The 18,552-nt window shown below is 37.6% G+C and overlaps 1 protein-coding gene across 1 annotated transcript in view; it reads right to left on the minus strand.

Moving 5' to 3' along the window:
- LOC105049131 (protein transport protein SEC31 homolog B) overlaps nucleotides 1-17,588 on the minus strand; it is a 29,085-nt gene extending 11,497 nt beyond the window's left edge. Inside the window, 17 exon segments of the mRNA XM_010928693.4 lie at nucleotides 1,278-1,488; nucleotides 1,571-1,756; nucleotides 4,978-5,070; nucleotides 5,255-5,777; nucleotides 5,859-5,986; nucleotides 6,060-6,181; nucleotides 10,513-10,558; nucleotides 11,402-11,521; nucleotides 11,636-11,733; nucleotides 13,388-13,445; nucleotides 13,785-13,890; nucleotides 14,004-14,040; nucleotides 14,146-14,242; nucleotides 16,662-16,784; nucleotides 16,873-16,927; nucleotides 17,139-17,409; nucleotides 17,412-17,588. Coding sequence (XP_010926995.2) covers nucleotides 1,278-1,488; nucleotides 1,571-1,756; nucleotides 4,978-5,070; nucleotides 5,255-5,777; nucleotides 5,859-5,986; nucleotides 6,060-6,181; nucleotides 10,513-10,558; nucleotides 11,402-11,521; nucleotides 11,636-11,733; nucleotides 13,388-13,445; nucleotides 13,785-13,890; nucleotides 14,004-14,040; nucleotides 14,146-14,242; nucleotides 16,662-16,784; nucleotides 16,873-16,927; nucleotides 17,139-17,409; nucleotides 17,412-17,454 — 2,317 coding nt within the window. The 5' untranslated portion in view covers nucleotides 17,455-17,588.
- Nucleotides 17,589-18,552: the final 964 nt, after the last annotated feature.

Genomic DNA, 18,552 nt, shown 5'->3' on the forward strand with positions numbered 1-18,552 from the left:
TATTTTCAGATGAAATATGATGATTAATGATTTAAGGACCAAAAAAAACAGGGAATATGGGAGGAAAACCTTTGTAGATAAGGGCATATACAGTATGATTATTTTCATGTTCTTTGATACGTTATACAGAAGAACAAAGAGATCAAAAAGGATAAATATAATATCACAGATTTTAATTAAAGAAGTGGTCTTTCCAGATATCATCTGACTACATGATACCATGGCAGCTAAAGGAACAGTTCTACAAAGCCTTGGTAATTTAAGAAACATGTATAACAAAAGAATAAAAGCATAGTACAAGGTAAAAACCATATGTTTGAAAAAATAGACAATAAAGAATATACCAAGAAAACAAGATTCACATGGTTAAAAAATGAATGCAAAGATGGAAATGAGGTAAAACTAGGAAGAATAGAGTACGGCAAAGAATACAGGAGTCAGGCTAATTTACTGCAAAGTAAACAAGAAGCAATTGAAATGGTATAGGAATGTACAATGAATAGCTAAATAGGTCATAGTATGACTGGGCCAAAGATCTATTCTCAGAGGGAAGTGAAGAAGACAGGGTAGTTGGTGGGGTCATGCTACTGATTAGAAAATATTAAAATAAGACACCCCATATAGGAAGATTGATGAAGGGCTCATAATACCAACTATAAATAACAAAGAAGAAAAAGTGGAAATTAGTTAAGGTACAATATTAATAATGAATAGACAAATTGAAAGGTGATTAGTAAAGAGCACTTGGATGGCAGTTTGGGTGGACGTTGATGTACAAAAGAGTCTCCCTGTTGCCATTATATCTCCATGGAAAGAAGAAAGCATATAAAAGGAGAAAACATATCAAACAAAAAGAAAAATAGATGACAGAAGTACTAAACTAGCAAACTCATCCTTGATGAGGCAGCTGTATGAGGGCAACTGCCAACATCATCCACTGCCTACTGTATGGTAGCTGCCTTAGTGGTCACAGACACAGCATTTTGCTTGCCAATTTATATATTATGAAGATGCATGCAAGAGGAAGAGACCAATCATTCATTCCACAAACTTTGGCAATGTATTGCCCCATTAGAACAGTAAAACGATATCACAGGCAACATATTCTATTATCAACAAAATACCGCAACTATAATTATTCATAAATTTTCATCAGATAGATATATAGATTTGTGAAAAGTTTGTTCAATACAAAAAACTCTAGCAAACCAAAACCCATAGAATCAACACCCAAAATCATACAGTAGAAAAAAGTTCCTAATTTAATGTTTTAGTACCTTCAGCTGAGAGAGCAATTCGGTCCCGTAAGATGGCAAGTTCATGTGAAGATTCCTCTGATCCCAATAGTTTTAGATACTCCATTGCAGTTGTAAGAAGCCCTTGGCTGGCTAGTAGTTCAGCATAGTTTCCCACCAGCTTAGACAAAGATGCACTAAATTGCTTATGCCCAGTTGCAAAGGCAAGGACTATAGTCTTTTCCATTAGATCCTATATTGAAGCAAAAAGAATTATTTTTCTGCTTTCTTATTCATGATCATAGATGACACAGGTTATGATGATAGAAGATCACCTGAAGAAGGTCGACATAAGCCCTCCCTTCAGATCCGGACTTCAAGCTGCGTGACCAAATTTCCACAGTTTTGTCAATATTTCCAGCACAAATGTAGCATAGAGTTGCAGCAAGTGTGTTGCCAACAGTCATAAGTCTTGAAGCCAAAGCATCACACAGGACAGTCCATTCCTCCTTCTGTGCAAACTGGTGCACAATCAACACATACAACAGCTCGTGATCAGCCAATTAATCACACACACACATATATGATTCAGATTTAATGAGTACCAAGAATAAAATTATGTAAGGCATCCAGCCTTGGCTGGAGTAAACTTCACCACAATTACATGCGACATGTGTAACCCAATAAGGGAATTTTATGGAAACATGATCTATCATTCAGTTTGTCATATGAAGTCCTTAAGGTCAATTGACAATCCGTTCGCACACCATCCAGGAAGATAAAACAAAAACATTAGTATGTATGGCCAAAAGGTCATAGAGGTGCTTGGCCACTTAAACACTACCTTGGGCGTAGGCAGCCAGCCAGCCACCAACCCATAAGATAAAAGCAGTAAATAACAAGGATTTACACATTGAGGGATTGTGCAGTCCTGAATTTTCCATGGAATGGGATACCCTGCATCTCAACACTCAGGACTACAAATGTTCGGACTTGTCCCTGTCCATTTCCCAACTCATCCCATCCCAACACTCAGGATGATGGGAAGTCCCATCATCCCACCTTGAAACCTTGGTCAATAATAGGTTATACTTTTGTAATAATCACTAAATAAATAGTCATGTATAACTTAAGACAAGCCTAAGCTACATTCTTATAGTAAAGTATGGTATTTTCACGAGATAGTTTTAATATATCAGTTAATTTACTATAACTTGCAGTGTTTCACCTTGTAACTTTCATGTTCTCATGTGCCCACAAATTAGAAACTTCAAACAAATAGTAGGAAGAAAGAAAGCCATCTGATACCTGCAGCTACACTTACAAAAACAAGCTGAGTACTTTCATTCTCATTTCTGAATTTTCCTCTTCATCCACTTATGGGTCTTCTTTCTGATTCTAATTCATTTAACCCTGTTAATCTCTTTGTTATTTGTTTCATATTCAGGACACATACTACAGTGTTTCCTTTTCCTTTTTCCCTCTTTCCTTTCTCTTTTCATCTCTCACTCAGATCCCCTCCTCCCCCTACCCTCTTCTTCTTCTTCTCCTATGCTTCATTACTCATTTTCTTTATTTATCTTAAAAGCATTCACACTGTGGTCCCAAAACATTTTCCTTTGTTTTTCTTGTATTGTCATCCTCTACTTCTGTTACCTAACTGGAGCCTTCTACCCTTATTCGCCACAATTTTCATGGTTCAATTCTTTTTCTTCTTAGATTTCGCATTCTTTGATTGCTCCAATTAGCAGAAGTGAATCAAAATGCAAGCTGATCTGAAATGTTATCCATATATTCTAGTCAGTCCAATGACTATCTACTAGACATAGTGGCATCAAGTTCTACACGCCTAAAACATGTGAACCAAGATATAAGTGGTTTGGATACACTTCCCAACCACAGATCAAAACAGATGATACATATCTTGTGAGAACAAGATACATTACAATTTCTTAGTAAGGCTTGATCTTATTTATTGATTTAGGCATGTCAAATGATACAGATAGCAAAAAAATAGTGAAGCGTACACATGCACACAAACACGTGTAAGAATGCAATTGAAAAGGCATTACTGGAGGAGTTTGCACATAGCACCAAAGAAACTAAAAGACTCGCCTTTCCTAAGATTAAGAGAAATAAACTAGGGCAACAAACAAGCCAATCCAAGCCAATCTTTTGGGCAGCTCCGGTTTTGGTTTTTATATGAAAGCAGGAATTGAACTTCAAAGGAGCTCAAATGAAGGTTCTACAAATATTTAAGCTTGGTTCAACTCATAACTGAACAATCTTGCATGAACCTAATTTTGAGCCAAGCCCCAGCTTCTATATATATTTTTATGAGCCCAGAGCATTTAGGCTTCGCTATATATGAGTTGAGCTTTAAATGATGTTCAAGCTTGGACTGTTTCTTACTCAAATGAGCTCAGGCAAGGCCATTATCAAACCAGGCAGGTACCATTCATGAACAGTTTGGTTCATTTGCAGCCTAAAGCAAGCAATGACCAGCTGGACTTAGCCTTGAGCAAGAAAGACTAAAGATATTGATAAACAAGGATGCCATATAGGAAAGAAAAAGTAAATTGTCCCCATAAGATGGGCCTTTTTTGAACTATGAAATTAGCTTGATGCAAGGATTTAAATGCTAGAACTTGCCAGATTGTGCTGGAAAAGGGCACATATATGTGCTGCAGTACCCTATGCATCACGACCAATGCCTGTTGTGTATGGTCAATAAAACTCAGAACCAAAACCTACATACTGCGACTTGTGCCTATTTGGTATAGGTCAATACAGCTGGGCACCAAGCCAAGAAGTCTTCTTATTCTTTTTCTCCTTTCTTTTCGCTTTGACACTTGCTGGCCATGGACCGGTAAGCCTTGTGCAGCAGCACTTAAATCATTGGCATTATCACGCTTCGTGATTTGCACTCAGCCAATTTTATGGGATCCATCAGAGAATAAGTTATGAAGCCGCAATTTGATAATCATACTTTCCTAAAATTTAATGCAGGTATTACTGGAATATCCCGAACAAGCAACATTGAAGTACTTTTTTGCATTTTTCAGAAGTCAAATATGTGAAGGATCAACAGAAGGCAGAAGCTCAGGAACACTTCAAAAATTTGGCTGTTGGCAAGGAAAAAAATCATCATGCTCAGCAGTGCAGATTGATTTTCTAATTTAGCCAATAGCAGAAGCCAAGCTACCAGGCCAGGGAGGTCTAGCAATATTGATAAGAATATCAAGTAAATGATGATAGGTGTTTAGAGTACCTGACTAACAAATATTACTCATGCAAACAAAACCCTACACTGGTTAGAACTTAGTTTCCAGAACTGGGTTCAGGTCGAGGAGCAGGTACAAGTGCAGGTGTGAGAAGTGGATATTTCAGAAACATTTTTAGTAAGGAAGCACTTAGAAAATGGGCATAAATTCAAGATTCCAGGAAGATTCCAAAGCCGGTGCACTACCTTAGGTAGAAGATTCCAGCTACTAAGGGTCCGAAAATACAGGCAGAACAACTAGATATTACCTTTTGTAGCTTGAATTGTGTGTCTTTGAGGGCTTAGATTTCTTATTAGCAAAGACAATATCATTATATTCTTGATCTTCCATTTTCTGAATAACAAGAGTCATTATATACAAAATTCTATATTTCTGTTCACACCAAAAAGGTACTACCCAGAATTCCAAAAGATTGCGTTAGTTTATTTCGTACATTAAATGAAAATCAGAAAACTTACTGTGCAAAGAAGAGCTAGTGTTTCCTTCCATGAATTCAGCGGTCTGGTATTAACGAGGCCCATGAGATCATTACTCACCATTGCCAAGACAACCTGAGTTGTCAATAAAATCAACATCAGGATGTAAACTTTATTCATAAAATGCTACTACACTTCCAGACAAAGCAGATCTTCGGAATTTAGCCCATAAGGATCCCATTTTAATGCCACATAGAAACTTAAACTGGATTAAAGATAACATTAGAAATATAAGTAAATAAAACATAATCAGGCAAACCTTTAAATAAGGTGAGAGGCTGTTCTTAAGATACTGATCACGGGTGCTTTCCCACAATGAAGGACCACCAACATGTGCAATAACCAGTGCATCAGCCATCCTATTTGCTGCAATGCATTGTAAAACTGCTCCCTTATAGTCTCCAACAACCAAAGCACGTTGAATATTGTCATCAATTGATGGATCAGTAGTCTCCATGTGTTCTTCAGGTTCTTTCTGTATTTGCTTTCCATTAGACACATTGTGATCTTCAGAGATCAAGCTATCATTGGAAAGTTGAAGATTGTTAAAGAACTCTTCTCCATTGTCAATAGGGAATGCACTGCCTTCTCCACCTTCAGCCAATGCATCATTATCAAAACTAAGTGCATTTGTTAATCTTTTACCAAGATCATCAGGTGCATTTTCACTTCTGTCATCTGGTACATTGAAACCAAGATGAGCGAGTAACTTTGTCCTAGCTGTTCCCTCTTCCTCAAACATTACTTTCAAGAAGCCCCAAGTTTCTTTGTCATCTTCAGATCTGTTGAAAAATTAAAAATCAATTGATGAACGAAAGTCTAATATGTCCCCAGAAGAGTATTACTTTACAGATATCACATACACAGATTCCTGTGATTTCTTATCACATAAAGTTCGTAATGAAGTTTTTTCCCCATTCTGAATCGCAGCTTCAAATTCAGTTGAGCGGCTCACCAAACTATGTTCAGTTACCAAACTATGCACATGCACCTGAAGCAAAAGGTAGATTATAATACAGAAGATAGAAAACAGAAAAAAAGAAATGGCAGAAGTGTTACTTCACCTCAGAACCACTAGATGGAGTTCCTGCTGCCGATGGGCTTGGTTGAAATGAAACAAACTTGCCTCCAAAACCAAAAGATACACCAGTTGGACATTTCAACCACTTTGGAGCTCTCAAGCGTACTGAAAAAACAGGAGTTGTGAAACCCAGAAGAAGATTCATTCAGTAAATTAGCAAAATCATTAGCCACATAAAAGGAAAGATACTGAAGCAGCTGACTAAGCAACCTAAGCATGCATCCATGTTGCTGATTTGCATGGTTGTCATGGAAATAGAAAAAGAATACAATCTCATGCATTCAAAAGAAGACAGTGTAATAATTATTTTGAGATTATTACAACTATGAAGAAGAAGAGGAAGAAGCCACAGTGCAGCTGCAGGAGGAGAGCCAATGAGTTAGGCTTTTTTTTATTTTCAGTTAATATGTTCTTTTATTGTGTCCTAACTGTTTTCCATTTAAATCTCCTGGGAGTAGGTTGTGTATTTTTATTCTAAAAATTCTCATACGTAATCCCACCAGGCAAGTACTGGGTTTTGAGTCCTATTATGCACAAAATTATTGTCTCAAATCTTTACTTAAGATTTGGATTGATTAAGGAAAGGTTTTAAGTCATTGCAATTGTGCTTTAAAACATAGTTTTACGTCCCGGCAGGATGAGGGGCGTCCCGGCCATTCCGTTTCGTTCCTATGAGAAAATGGGACTAGGACAAGGTCGGGACTCCAAAATCCTTCCATGCAGGGAAATAAGAAGAAAGAGGAAAGAAAGGAAGATGAGAAAAGAGGGAAAAAGTGAAAGAAAAGAAGAAGAAAAAAATAAAAGAAAGAAAGGAAGGGAGAAGAAAAAGGAAAAAGGAAAGAAACGAAGGAATAAGAAAAAGAAAGAAAAAAGAAAAGAAAGGAAGGTAAAAGAAAAAAAAGAAAAGAAGGAAGAAAAGAAAAAAAGAAAAAAAGAAAGGAAAGAAGAAGAGGAAAAAGATTGAGAATATCTTCCGAGATGCATGATCGAAACGGGACAGAACAGTAGGATGTCCCATTCCATGAAGATACCGGGACACCTCCGTCCCAAAGGATATAAAACCTTGCTTTAAAATATCTATCTATCAAAGGTCCCAAGGAAATAAGACATCTTAAACTTGAAAATTTTTTGCTTATCTTATGCTAGGAAAGAAAAGAGTTTTACCATGGAGTTCTCTTTACTTAGGAGTTTATGGACCCAAATATTATCAGTCCTAAGTTCATGTTTTCTATGAATAATAATAATGCTTGCTGTATGACTTTACCGCCAAGTGTGGCACCACCATTATGTATTCTCAGACTACCCTCAAAATACCTTTGTATTTCTTATATAGTCCTACCTGAGTGAACCTCAAACTACACAGGCACCAGCACCAGCCATGCCCAACTCTATTTACAGGTACGTTGGGAATCTCTTTTGGGATTAAAAAAACAAAAGTTTTGGAGTCAAGTGTCTAAAAGAAGGTGCAGTGTCCAAGAGGACTGATGAATTATGCATGATTTATGGGCAATTTTGAATAAATTGGCTAACCCTCTGACCTTCTCTTTAACCTCTCCAACTGCCTCTTTTTTCTGTTACCGTTTGCTGGTTATAAAAACAATTTGAAAACAGTAGAGGTCTAAAAATCTTTTTCATATGCCTTCCTTTTATTCAGGCCGTAACAGTAAGTAAAAAAATCGGAAGAGCATTCAGTAAAGTTGATCAGTTACTGGGGAAGGGATGCCAGAAATGAAAGGAAGAGCACTGGATTGGGCCAGCCAATAACTGACCTGCTGTAGACCCAAATAATACGACAAAATATAAGGTCAGTTTTATAAAAATAATGCGATCCAGACCAAACCCAATATATAAAATGTGTGACTTCATACCCAGGCCTAACAGCAGTGCTGCATAATCAAGTCAAGCCAAGCGTATCCATGTCAGAACTGGGTCGGGTCACTGGATGATCTGAACCATTCATAAGTTTTTACAAAGCATAAGCTAGAGCAAGACAAATAAATGCACTTGTGCATTTATCAAAATCCATCCAACAGGATATTAAATGAAAGAAAACGAAACATTTTAAACCCTCAAGCCTCACAAGTGCACAGTGAACTTACTATTGTTGTTAAAATCTTAGGATTATGAACCAGATCAAAGTGGCCCCAAACTACATGGATCTCATCCTTGGATCAAGATCAATTAGGATCATAGGATCTAGACTCTATAAAATGGATTACACAGTACTAATAAAATCATAAGATGCAACTAATTAAATCATGAATAAATCCATCTCTATAATATATTTAACAATATGGATATAAATTGGTAAAGTACTGAAATTAGTGAGACTATTATTGGAGTTCATGGAGTTAAGAGGATTTATATAACCATACTTTGAAGTCTTAGCCTTGCTTTTTTTTTTTAAGCATCCTAAATAAGAGGATAATATATTGATATGTAGTATTAAATGTCTTCAATACCCAAATACAATTTTTTTTGGTAACTAATAGCCAAATAAAATGTTTACTAGAGGAGCCAAATAAAGGCTTATGTTGGTGGAAAATAGAATTCCTATATATAGGCCTTTGATTATCTATTCATCTACTTTATAACTGACTCATATTTCAATTTTTACATTTCTCTTATATTTGGAAAGGTTTTGGAAGAAACTAGAAAAAGATTTACAATATACAACCAAATCTGTGATCTAGTCTGATCTAACCCCCTTTATGATTTATCACTCATTCCCAATCTCAAAACATTATAGTTCAACATGTTTGTGTGTGAAACAACGACCATAAATGATTTGTTAGTTTTGAATTTCAGCATCATTTCGAATTAATTGAGCCACATTCGTGTCAACAAGACAGTACAACTTAGATGTAAATATTCTTAGAAATGAATTTTATCAAAATTTAAAGCTTCACGACAAATTGTTACTATGATCCAATCAGTTTTGTGCCCCGCCTGACAAAGTGATAGTGTTGGCTTGTACCATGGGTGTGTCAATCACATGCACCACGATGAAGCAGTGTGAGGATTTCCCAAAGGCAAGCAAACAAAGAAAACCAAGAAGATTAGACAAGAAAATGGCAAGGCAAAGACTTCACATGATTGTCTGAAGAAGAATAGAAGGTTACAGAATTCCTGAGACTTTGTCCAATGGCAGAATTCTCCAGCCCTCATCAACATGTTGCAAATAACAACAGTGAAACAATACAGTGCAAAATATATCTTAAAGTTTTGCAGATAGATTCATGGGACTTAGAACAATATCAGACCCCTTTAGGAGGCAAGTAGGAGGCAAGTAAAAGGGCAGAGGTCCTCATTTGTTATTTAAAAGCATCTAGATCCAAAGAAGTGCACTTGACCAGGAAGCTTTATATTCTCCTGTACCTGGGGAAAAGGAATTTGCTCTAAAGTGAAAGGGAAAGATCCACCAGTGCATAAGTGAGCTAGTATACGTGTAGCATAGGTATTAACATAGACAAATAACTAAACCAGTGACATATGGCTGTCATTTACAAACAAGGGCGTTACCAGAGCTTCAACATATAGCAACACACCAAGACTGAAAAAAGCACCTACCTTGATTTGATCTGTTTAGATTTGCAACATAGAGGTTTCATATCAACTGAAGAAACAGAAAGCAAAGTTTAGAAGGCCTACCAAAACTACTGAAATCAGTGTTCTAAAATTCTGTTTGACTCTGAGAACTAGCCAAACATAATGGTTAGTAAATACTAAGTCGACCAAATTAAACTACAGAATCAAGGAAAGTTAATGATGCTGAGTTGAGAATAGTTCATTTATCAAGCTTATAAATAGGGGAAGAAAAACAAAACTGAAATATTGCTTTTTTATTGCAATACTTTCATAATTAATAAATACTAGATATAATAAGTCCATGCATGCCAAGGATGCTAGAAGTCTAGAACACAACCATTGATTTGGTTCTTCTTGAAGTGAAATGCACGTGAAAATACAGAAGACAAAGTTGTTCCTATGGCAAATAGAGGTGGGGAAAAATACGTAAACAGAGTAAAAAGTTAGACCAAGAAAAAGTTCCAAGGCCGAAATGTAGAAAACAGGTGACCTTTTAAAAAAACAAACCAGGAAACTGCTGAGAAATACACAGAACAGCTGACAAGCTAATCTATAATGGTATCCCACTAATTTCACTGGCATGAGTTTCCCTTCTGACACGTTCACATTGCCCATTCATTTTGCTGTTTCAGAAAACCAAATCAAATCTGTTTCCAGATAGCATGTCCTAGGAAACTCTACATTGTTGGTCCTGTATTGGGGGTGGTGGATGGTGATGTTCCAGTTAGATATGGGTAAGATGCAGTCACAAAAGCAATCATCTGAAATATATTATCTATACAAAACTGTCCAGGTGTTGGAATATGCATTAGAAATGAACTACAATACAAATGGGCGAAATTATCTACCTGGAGCACCAAATTCACCCTCACCAGCACCATACCTACTGCAAGCCTGCATCAAGAGCAAAAATTTAGGATTCTTATAATAACCTAAATTGAAGGAGAACCAAAAATCTTGATACCATACACATTGGTATCTCCTAGTGGTCAGACACATGACATCTCATTCCTTTTGCATATATGAAATTTGACTCTGCATGAAAAATAAACCTAAGCTTTAAAGTGAAATCTGAATACACTGCTTCACCAAGCAGCTTTGGAAAACAAGGAATCAGTATCAGTCTATTCTCATATGAAGACAACTTAAAAGCATAATGGGTTTCATAGAGAGCAAACTTAAGATGATACCTGGGCTAACCAAAGGTCACTATAAATTCTGAAGAGGCTGAACCAAAAGAATAACTGAATGTGATGAAGTTATTTAAGTATCCAAGACACCCAACTGGCACACTTACTGAAAACATGACACATTACTATCTCCAATTTTAATTTACAGTTAGAAACTTGGAATGGTAACACAACGAGCATCTCTGGCATTCCACCAAAAAAGGAATATATCTTGCATTACTCAGACTACATCTTCCTAGAAAGCAGAACAATCTCTTTCAAAATCCTGATAAATTGTCCAGAGAACAAATTTATAAGAAACAGCGTCAGCTATAATGCTAACAACAAAAACATCTACATGTGGGACTCCCAATTTGTTGGTCATATCTCACTCTACCATTCATGTAATTTTCTACTCTTGTACATAAAGTTATCGATGACAATGACACAACCAGATGTTAGAAAAATAAAATCATCCTAGTTTAGGACTACAATTTAGACTCCAAGTGCTTGAGCATTGTAACTTCGAGCAGATTATGAATTACTACGAGGTGTAATGTGGTTTTACCTCAATGTTGTATATTCCAATTTTTACATCAAATGAAGAAGCTGATATGACCCCTGGTATTTTAGGGTACCAGTGAATATCAAAATTCCAATTCGTGCTAGCTGGTAATTCACACACTATCTGCATAACATAAAGAGAAAAAAAAATGAGTAAAAGGTGACTCAAACAGTCACTTCAGTGTTCACAATAGTGTCTTTCTAGAGAAGCACTTGATGCATTAAATTGCTTGGATACCTCTCCAGTAACTGTATCCCAGCAAATAGTTCTATTATCTTTGGCACAAGTAAGCAAAAATGAGCTGTCATAAGGACACCATGACATGGCGATCACACCTGGTCCGCACAAGAAAGTCAAAATGAAAAAAGGAAACAAGTTTAATTGCCTTCTACAGATGTCTGGTTTTATGCATGTTCTAGGTAATATTAAAAGAAAAAACTAAATGAAACAAACCAAGATAATTGGCAGGAAAGATCTAAAAAATAAAGGAAAAGCAATAACAGCCAACAAGTAACAACACAAGTTGGCACCAACGGTACAAAGTCTAACACCATTCAGCCTTGCTGATAACTTATATGCATGGACATAACATGAACATTCTAAGATACTAACAAGCACTACAAACCTACAGTGCTTGCATAATATGGCTTGTAAGTTTACTTCAACTATATTTAATGCATTTTGGTACACCTCCTTTGTTCCCAGGCCCAAGTAAACAAAGGTGGAGGGTTTACATTAGGTTGGCAGCCAGTTGTAAAAAGCATGTCAAAATATGAAACAGATATGAATTCTATATTCATAAATATTAGGGTGTTTTCCTCAGCAAAGGAGGATCCATAAAGACAAATATAAATAGCAGCTACAAGGCTTGATGATAAAATCAGGACTTATTACTAAGCAAGCTATCTGACCAAACTTAAAGAATTTCTTCTAATATTTTCTAAATGTCAACATAAATTTATCTTGCTCAAAGCCATTAAGATTTAGCATCCCTTTCAATGATCACTTGATATTAGTGTTCCATGGCAAATTTTAGATGTGACCATTCTATACAAGTTAATTTGATCAAGTCCCCATTCAATAGTTTCATGAATTAACATTCTGATCTTTCAATAATCTTCCATCAATCACCAAAATCATATTACCCATACTTCATTATGCAACATTTGATCTATATATCTAATATGGAGCTCCACCGTATGATGTAAATGCTAAGTTCGCAATACCAATTTCCATACACATATAGGTAACATGTTGGTGCAGTGTAGGTATGGATCAGTTTGGCCTATCGACATTGAAACACCCCCATACCAAGTGTAGATATTTATCACCTACTTTCAAATCCTACTCATTTTATTCATCACTCTATCGTTCGAAGTAGCTAAAGGAATCTTCTTTTGTAGGGTTACATTTTCACTTGTTGCTGCTTCATTTAGTGCAGATGTCCTTCTTCTCGTTGCTACAATTGGGCGATAACGCAACATTTTGCTACTTGAGAAAGTCATATCCTAGCCAACACATTTCTCAACATACAGGCTAAGTTATAGCATACATCACTTATATGGGACACCTAACTTTGCACATTCCCACCAGAACAAAATTGATTTTTTGTGTATTGACACTTCAAAAATCTAAAAATAAATCAAATAAATAAATTGAAATTAGTTGGCTATTTTAGTTCAAAGGTCACCTAAAAATTGTTAGTCATACTCCAGATCTAAGTTCAAAAATCTGTAAAATATTCAGATGTAATAATTGTTTTTCTAAGACTGAAGTATTGGTAAGGTACCTAGAAAAGGAAACACACAGTACACTTGAATTTCAAGACTCGAGATGTTGCATAAAATGTAAGATTCAAATATCTAATGAGAAAATATGCAAACAGGAATGCAAGAAAACATCAAACTGACATACATACTAAATTGACAAAAACAAAAAATACAGACAGACAAACAAAATGTTGCAAGTTATAAAGATAAGCAACTAAACCTTTTGTATGGCCTACAAACTCTCTTAATGGAGATATTGTTTTCCTCACATCCCAAACCTGTTGAAAAAAAATGAAAAATCAAATTAAATGCACGTATGATCGGTTGAAATGTTCAGCATCTAGGATGTCTACTGAAAAGAAAAGGACAAAAGAGCACGTTTGATTTTGTCTCAAACTTGTTTCAGCCATTTTTCTACAAAAAGCAGCAGTTGTCCAAAACCAGAAGTGAATTTGAAAAATTCTAGGATAAACCAGTAATAGACACCTAATAAACCAGCTGATTTCAGCAGATTTAGGCTAAAACATTTCAAAAGTCATGCAATGAACCAAAATTTCAAGCTTAAACTCAATTAAAATGTCGAAACCATTGCGGTGACCAGTAATGAAAAACATTACTCTAAGAGATGGTGAACTGTCATCATCTGATGCAATAATTAGTTGGGTAGAAATATCAGGATTCCACTGCAAAACAGAACATCTCCTTCTATTCGAATCTGAAAAGCTGTTAAAAGCATAAAAACAGTGGTTACTTAATAGTGGCATGAAGCACTAGGACCTTCCTTGAAAATATTGAATAAGACCAGAATATATCTAACTTAGGCACAGAGAACTTGCCTTGTCACTGGTTTCTGCTGTCTTAAATCCCAAACAACTGAAAATATGTGTACATGAGAGGGAATAAAACCTTATGAGATGCTTATGTACCCAAAAGGATAAAAGCAATGAAAACAACAAAGAAAATAGATACTTCCCATACCCGTCATCCCATTATATGAAGTGGATGCCAATATATGTTGAAATTTGGGATTCCATGACACAAAAGAAACTTCAGTTTGAGAAGCAGAACCAACACTCTGTAAAACAAAAAAAAACATGACAGACTAAGTCTAACATTTTAACACAACATGCAGAGCTACAGTTGTTAAGCCAAAAATGAACTTGTAGTTTTAACTATTAAAAAGAGTTTACACATTAATAAAGTGCCACCTTAAGAAAAGAGCAAGGTTTGCCATCTTGGTATCAGAACCCAGTACAGATATCATCCCATTACAGTGTCCGTATGCGGTTTAGTATGGTACAAGACAACATACCACATGTCGGTATGGTACAAGATAGCATATTGGTAGAGACCAATATGGTACGATATAGGGTGGTACAGCAGAGCAGTAATGAATAACTACCGTAGTTTGTGAAGACATATGGTGAGGTAACAAGGATGTGCCTTTAATGCATTGTGACCGTGTGGTAAGGCTCCTAGTCACATGCTTGGAATTGAGATTACATTTCTAGCCAAACATTTAGATGAACTTTTTTTTTTTCCTGCATAAAGGCAATCTTCAAGAAATCAGCATTTAATACCAATGGATGACACATGCCCATAATTTATTTTATTTTGATGTACCTTTTTTTTATCGATATTGATGTGTCATAGCTTCCCAATGGCATCTCTATATCTGGAGAAAGTCTCTGGGTTCAGGATTCCCTTAATTCATTCAATTTTATGAACCTGACCCTTGACATGAATTTCACACTTCCCAGTATTTTGCTGAGGTGCATAACTTGAACCCCTCAACAGAAATAGTGTTGACCAAATTAAGCATGTTACATGTGTCCAAAAGCTACTCCGAAATTAGAAATGCACATAAAAATAATGGACATGCAGAGACACAAGACAATGGTGTTACCCCGTTGCCATCAATGTATACAAAAGCTTAACCAAGTCTTTAAACAATCTACATGAATCCAAGAGCTGGAAAAAAAGCATGTATATGAACATGCACATTCGCAAGCATGCGCCCATATACTTGACTGGCAATAAGGATGTTTCTAGTGATTCACAAACAATTGAAGGTACCATTCAGAGCAGGAACAATCCACTACCTCAGCAAGGACATGATAGATCATTTATTAGAGAAACCCTGAAATAGTTTTGCAAATTTCCTAGGGCCACCCTTCCTCTAAATCAAATTACTATTATGCAAACAACTCCATAGAATATAGCTTCAATGCATCAATCTGGTGCAGATATTATAAAGCAGAATTGTGCTAGAAGTGCAAAGAGTAAGATGCTGATGCCTAGTGCAGCCTGCATTCAAATATCAACAACTAGAAGACTGGCCCACAAAGAAAATCATATTTGAAAAGAGGACTACACCATTTAATGGATTATCTGATATGCATCCGGGCGCATGCAAACTTGATCAAGTCTGGTGCATTTGCAGATATGATAAATTTCAAGCTGAAGTTTGGTAACTTTTTCCCATCCATTTCCTAGGACTCATTTGATTCATGAGAACAATTTTTTTCCCCCCAAAATATTAGTCTTGGGAAGCTGATTCCTAGAAATATGATGCCTAGAAAAGTGGTTAAGGGTACTTTTGGCCATAAATTGTGGTAGAGGAGGGTTTGAGGTGTTATGATGGAGAAAATGATCATTTCAACCATAGATCTTTTGATGGTTTAAAAGGATATTTTTGGGGGAAAAAAGAACCTCCAATTCCCATCCCATTGGGGAATTCCAAAAATCTATGTCCTACATGGGTTTTCCTTTCTCATGAAATATGAGAATTGTATTCCCATGGGAACACCTTTTTCCAATCTCTTTCCTTTGAAAATTCTAACCAAACAAAAGGGATTTTTTCGACTTCCTGCTGACCACACTTTCCTCCTCCACTTCCCCTGAACCAAACGAGTCCCTAATAGTATCTATCTCCCTTTTCTCTGTCTTATCACTTTCCTATTTCAATTGGAGAAGGATAAGAATGGTGGGACATTATTCAAAATATCTTGCTTTTCAGTTATGCAAATATTTTTTATTTCTTTTCTTTTATTTTCTTTTTAAGGTCTGTGTAGTTCATATCTTAATATCCGACCTTATAATATTAAATCGTAGGAAAAAGAGGAGGAAAAGAAGAAGTAACAATATGTAGTAGGTGATTTTCCTGCCTGCCTACGTTTTTTATTTCTTTATTTCAGAAGATGAAGACTTGTCATCAGGGATAACACTAGTTCATTTTTTACATGCATGCTAAACAAAAATTGTGAGGAACATTTCTCTCTGATTTAACTCAATTCTTGCTTAACACCAAACCCAAGCGCCACCTTTTGGACAACAACACTAATTGTCTGGTTTTGGACATCTTAGAACTCCAAATTGTACAAGTAGTCTGTTTGAATTGTTTCTCATACAGTTACATGTGTCTGTGTGTGTGTAAACTGCTTTCTCAATGACTGCTTCAAGTACTAGATTACATAAACTACTCTCTGACATACCTTGAGAGGTGGGAAGAGATTAGGTTCTGGTGGGTTTGCCAGATCCCAGATGCAGAGCTCCCCTTCATCAGCCCCAGAAGCAAGCAGGTTTGGTGAATGTGTGTTGAACTCCAAACCACGAACCTGCAGTTAAAAAGACCCATGAACAATACGAATATAATCCGAAAAAACTTAAAATTACCCATCTGCGGAAATAAAAATATGATTTTACCGGCCCTGTGTGCTTCTCAAGCCGTGCAACAAAAGCACCATCTGGATTCTCCGAGCTGCAATTCAATTGTATCTTTCTCATAAGATAACAAATCAAAAAGCGCTGCCAAGATTGACAAACATCTAAGAAATTTCAAAAAGATTCAAAATTTATCATTAGAAGTGAGATCCTTAGTATCGTCATGTTGTAGAGTTGTGAAATCAAATCCATTCTCAATTAAATATGAAGAGCAGCGAATTGAACTAGTGAATTCTCTTCCGAAATACCCCATCAGCTTCAGGGGATTCCACACGCTGATGCTGCCATCCCCGAGGCCACCAGCAATGAGGCCCAGGGGATAGTCCTCGGAGGCGGATCCCGGCCGTCCCCAGGAGAGGCGATTGAAACGCTCGGCGCTGGGGCAGGCGCCGACGATGGGGAGCTCGTGAGCGTCGGATTGGAAATCCAACTTGAAGATCTCAAGGTTGGCGGAGGAGCTGAAGGACAGATCGACGGCACCGGCCATGGTCCCCGCCGCCAGGTATGGCGCGTCGGGGCGAAGGCGGCGAGGGCCGATCGCGGCGCGCTTTTGATGCAGGCCATGGTAGGGCCGGAGATCTCGCCGGGGAAACCCTAGTTCGCCTCAGATCTAGGGTCTGAGATAAAGAAGAGAGGAATTGGAGATGGCGAGGAGAGCGTCACTTTATTAATTTTCCGCTACTAAAGCTTTTTGCGTTTGCTGGGAATTTGCTCTGGGCTGGGGGATTTTGTGGGAAATGGGGAAGGATTGCCATTCTAACTTAGGGCCAGAAGTGGACTCGAGCTGGTCCGAAGCTCATCGAGTCGGATCGATTTTAAATTGAGTTTCGAATTCAATCTGAAATCATTCAGATCAGATTGGATCAAAAAAATAAGATTCATTTTATTTTTCGATCAGACTCGGACCTACTTTTGATCCGATCCGGATCCGAGCCCAAATTTTAACCCAATCATAAGCCCAAATTTTAAGACTTCCATCCGATATTCTATCCTTCAGTCTTCCTTCCGAATCCCAATTTTTTCCATGAAGGTCTCGTCTCGAAGAGCCCTAGCCCCGTCTTTCGACTATAGCCGTCCTCACTCCCGATCCTTTCTGCTCTCCCGTCAGCCGTCGGTCTCCACCATCGCTCTCCTCTCAGTCTTCAGCGGTGTCGGGCTCTCCCCTCCAATCTCCCACAGGTGCTTTCTTTTCCATAGGTCCATCTCCATCGTGCCCGTTCTCCCCCAGACTGCCGCTCTCTTGGGCCTCGACTGTCGCTCCCAAGCCCTTGTTTCTCTCCGATCACTGCTTCCAAGCCCCCATTCCCTTCGACCGTCGCTCTCTCGGGCCTCGACTGTCGTTCCCAAGCCTCCGTCTCCCCGCTCCTAAGCCCCACTGACCAGTCTCCCTCGACTGCCTCGACCTCTCTTAAAGAATTCGACAAGCTTTTCAATGGTGTCGGCGAGGCCCGCGATCGGCCTCACCGCCCACACCAGTCTCGACCGCAACTACTGTCGCCTAACTCCTCACCACCCACGCCCACGCCCTTGAGACTAGCATCATCTTCACCGAAATCGATGGCACCGATCAGGCCAAGCTCGAGCTCCAAGAGCCAGGAGGTCGTCATCAGAGACCTAGCAGGCATTGTCATCGTCGTGGCTAGCCACCGAAATGGGTTAGGG

Source organism: Elaeis guineensis, chromosome 7, assembly GCF_000442705.2.
Source record: "Elaeis guineensis isolate ETL-2024a chromosome 7, EG11, whole genome shotgun sequence".
NCBI lineage: Eukaryota > Viridiplantae > Streptophyta > Magnoliopsida > Arecales > Arecaceae > Elaeis > Elaeis guineensis.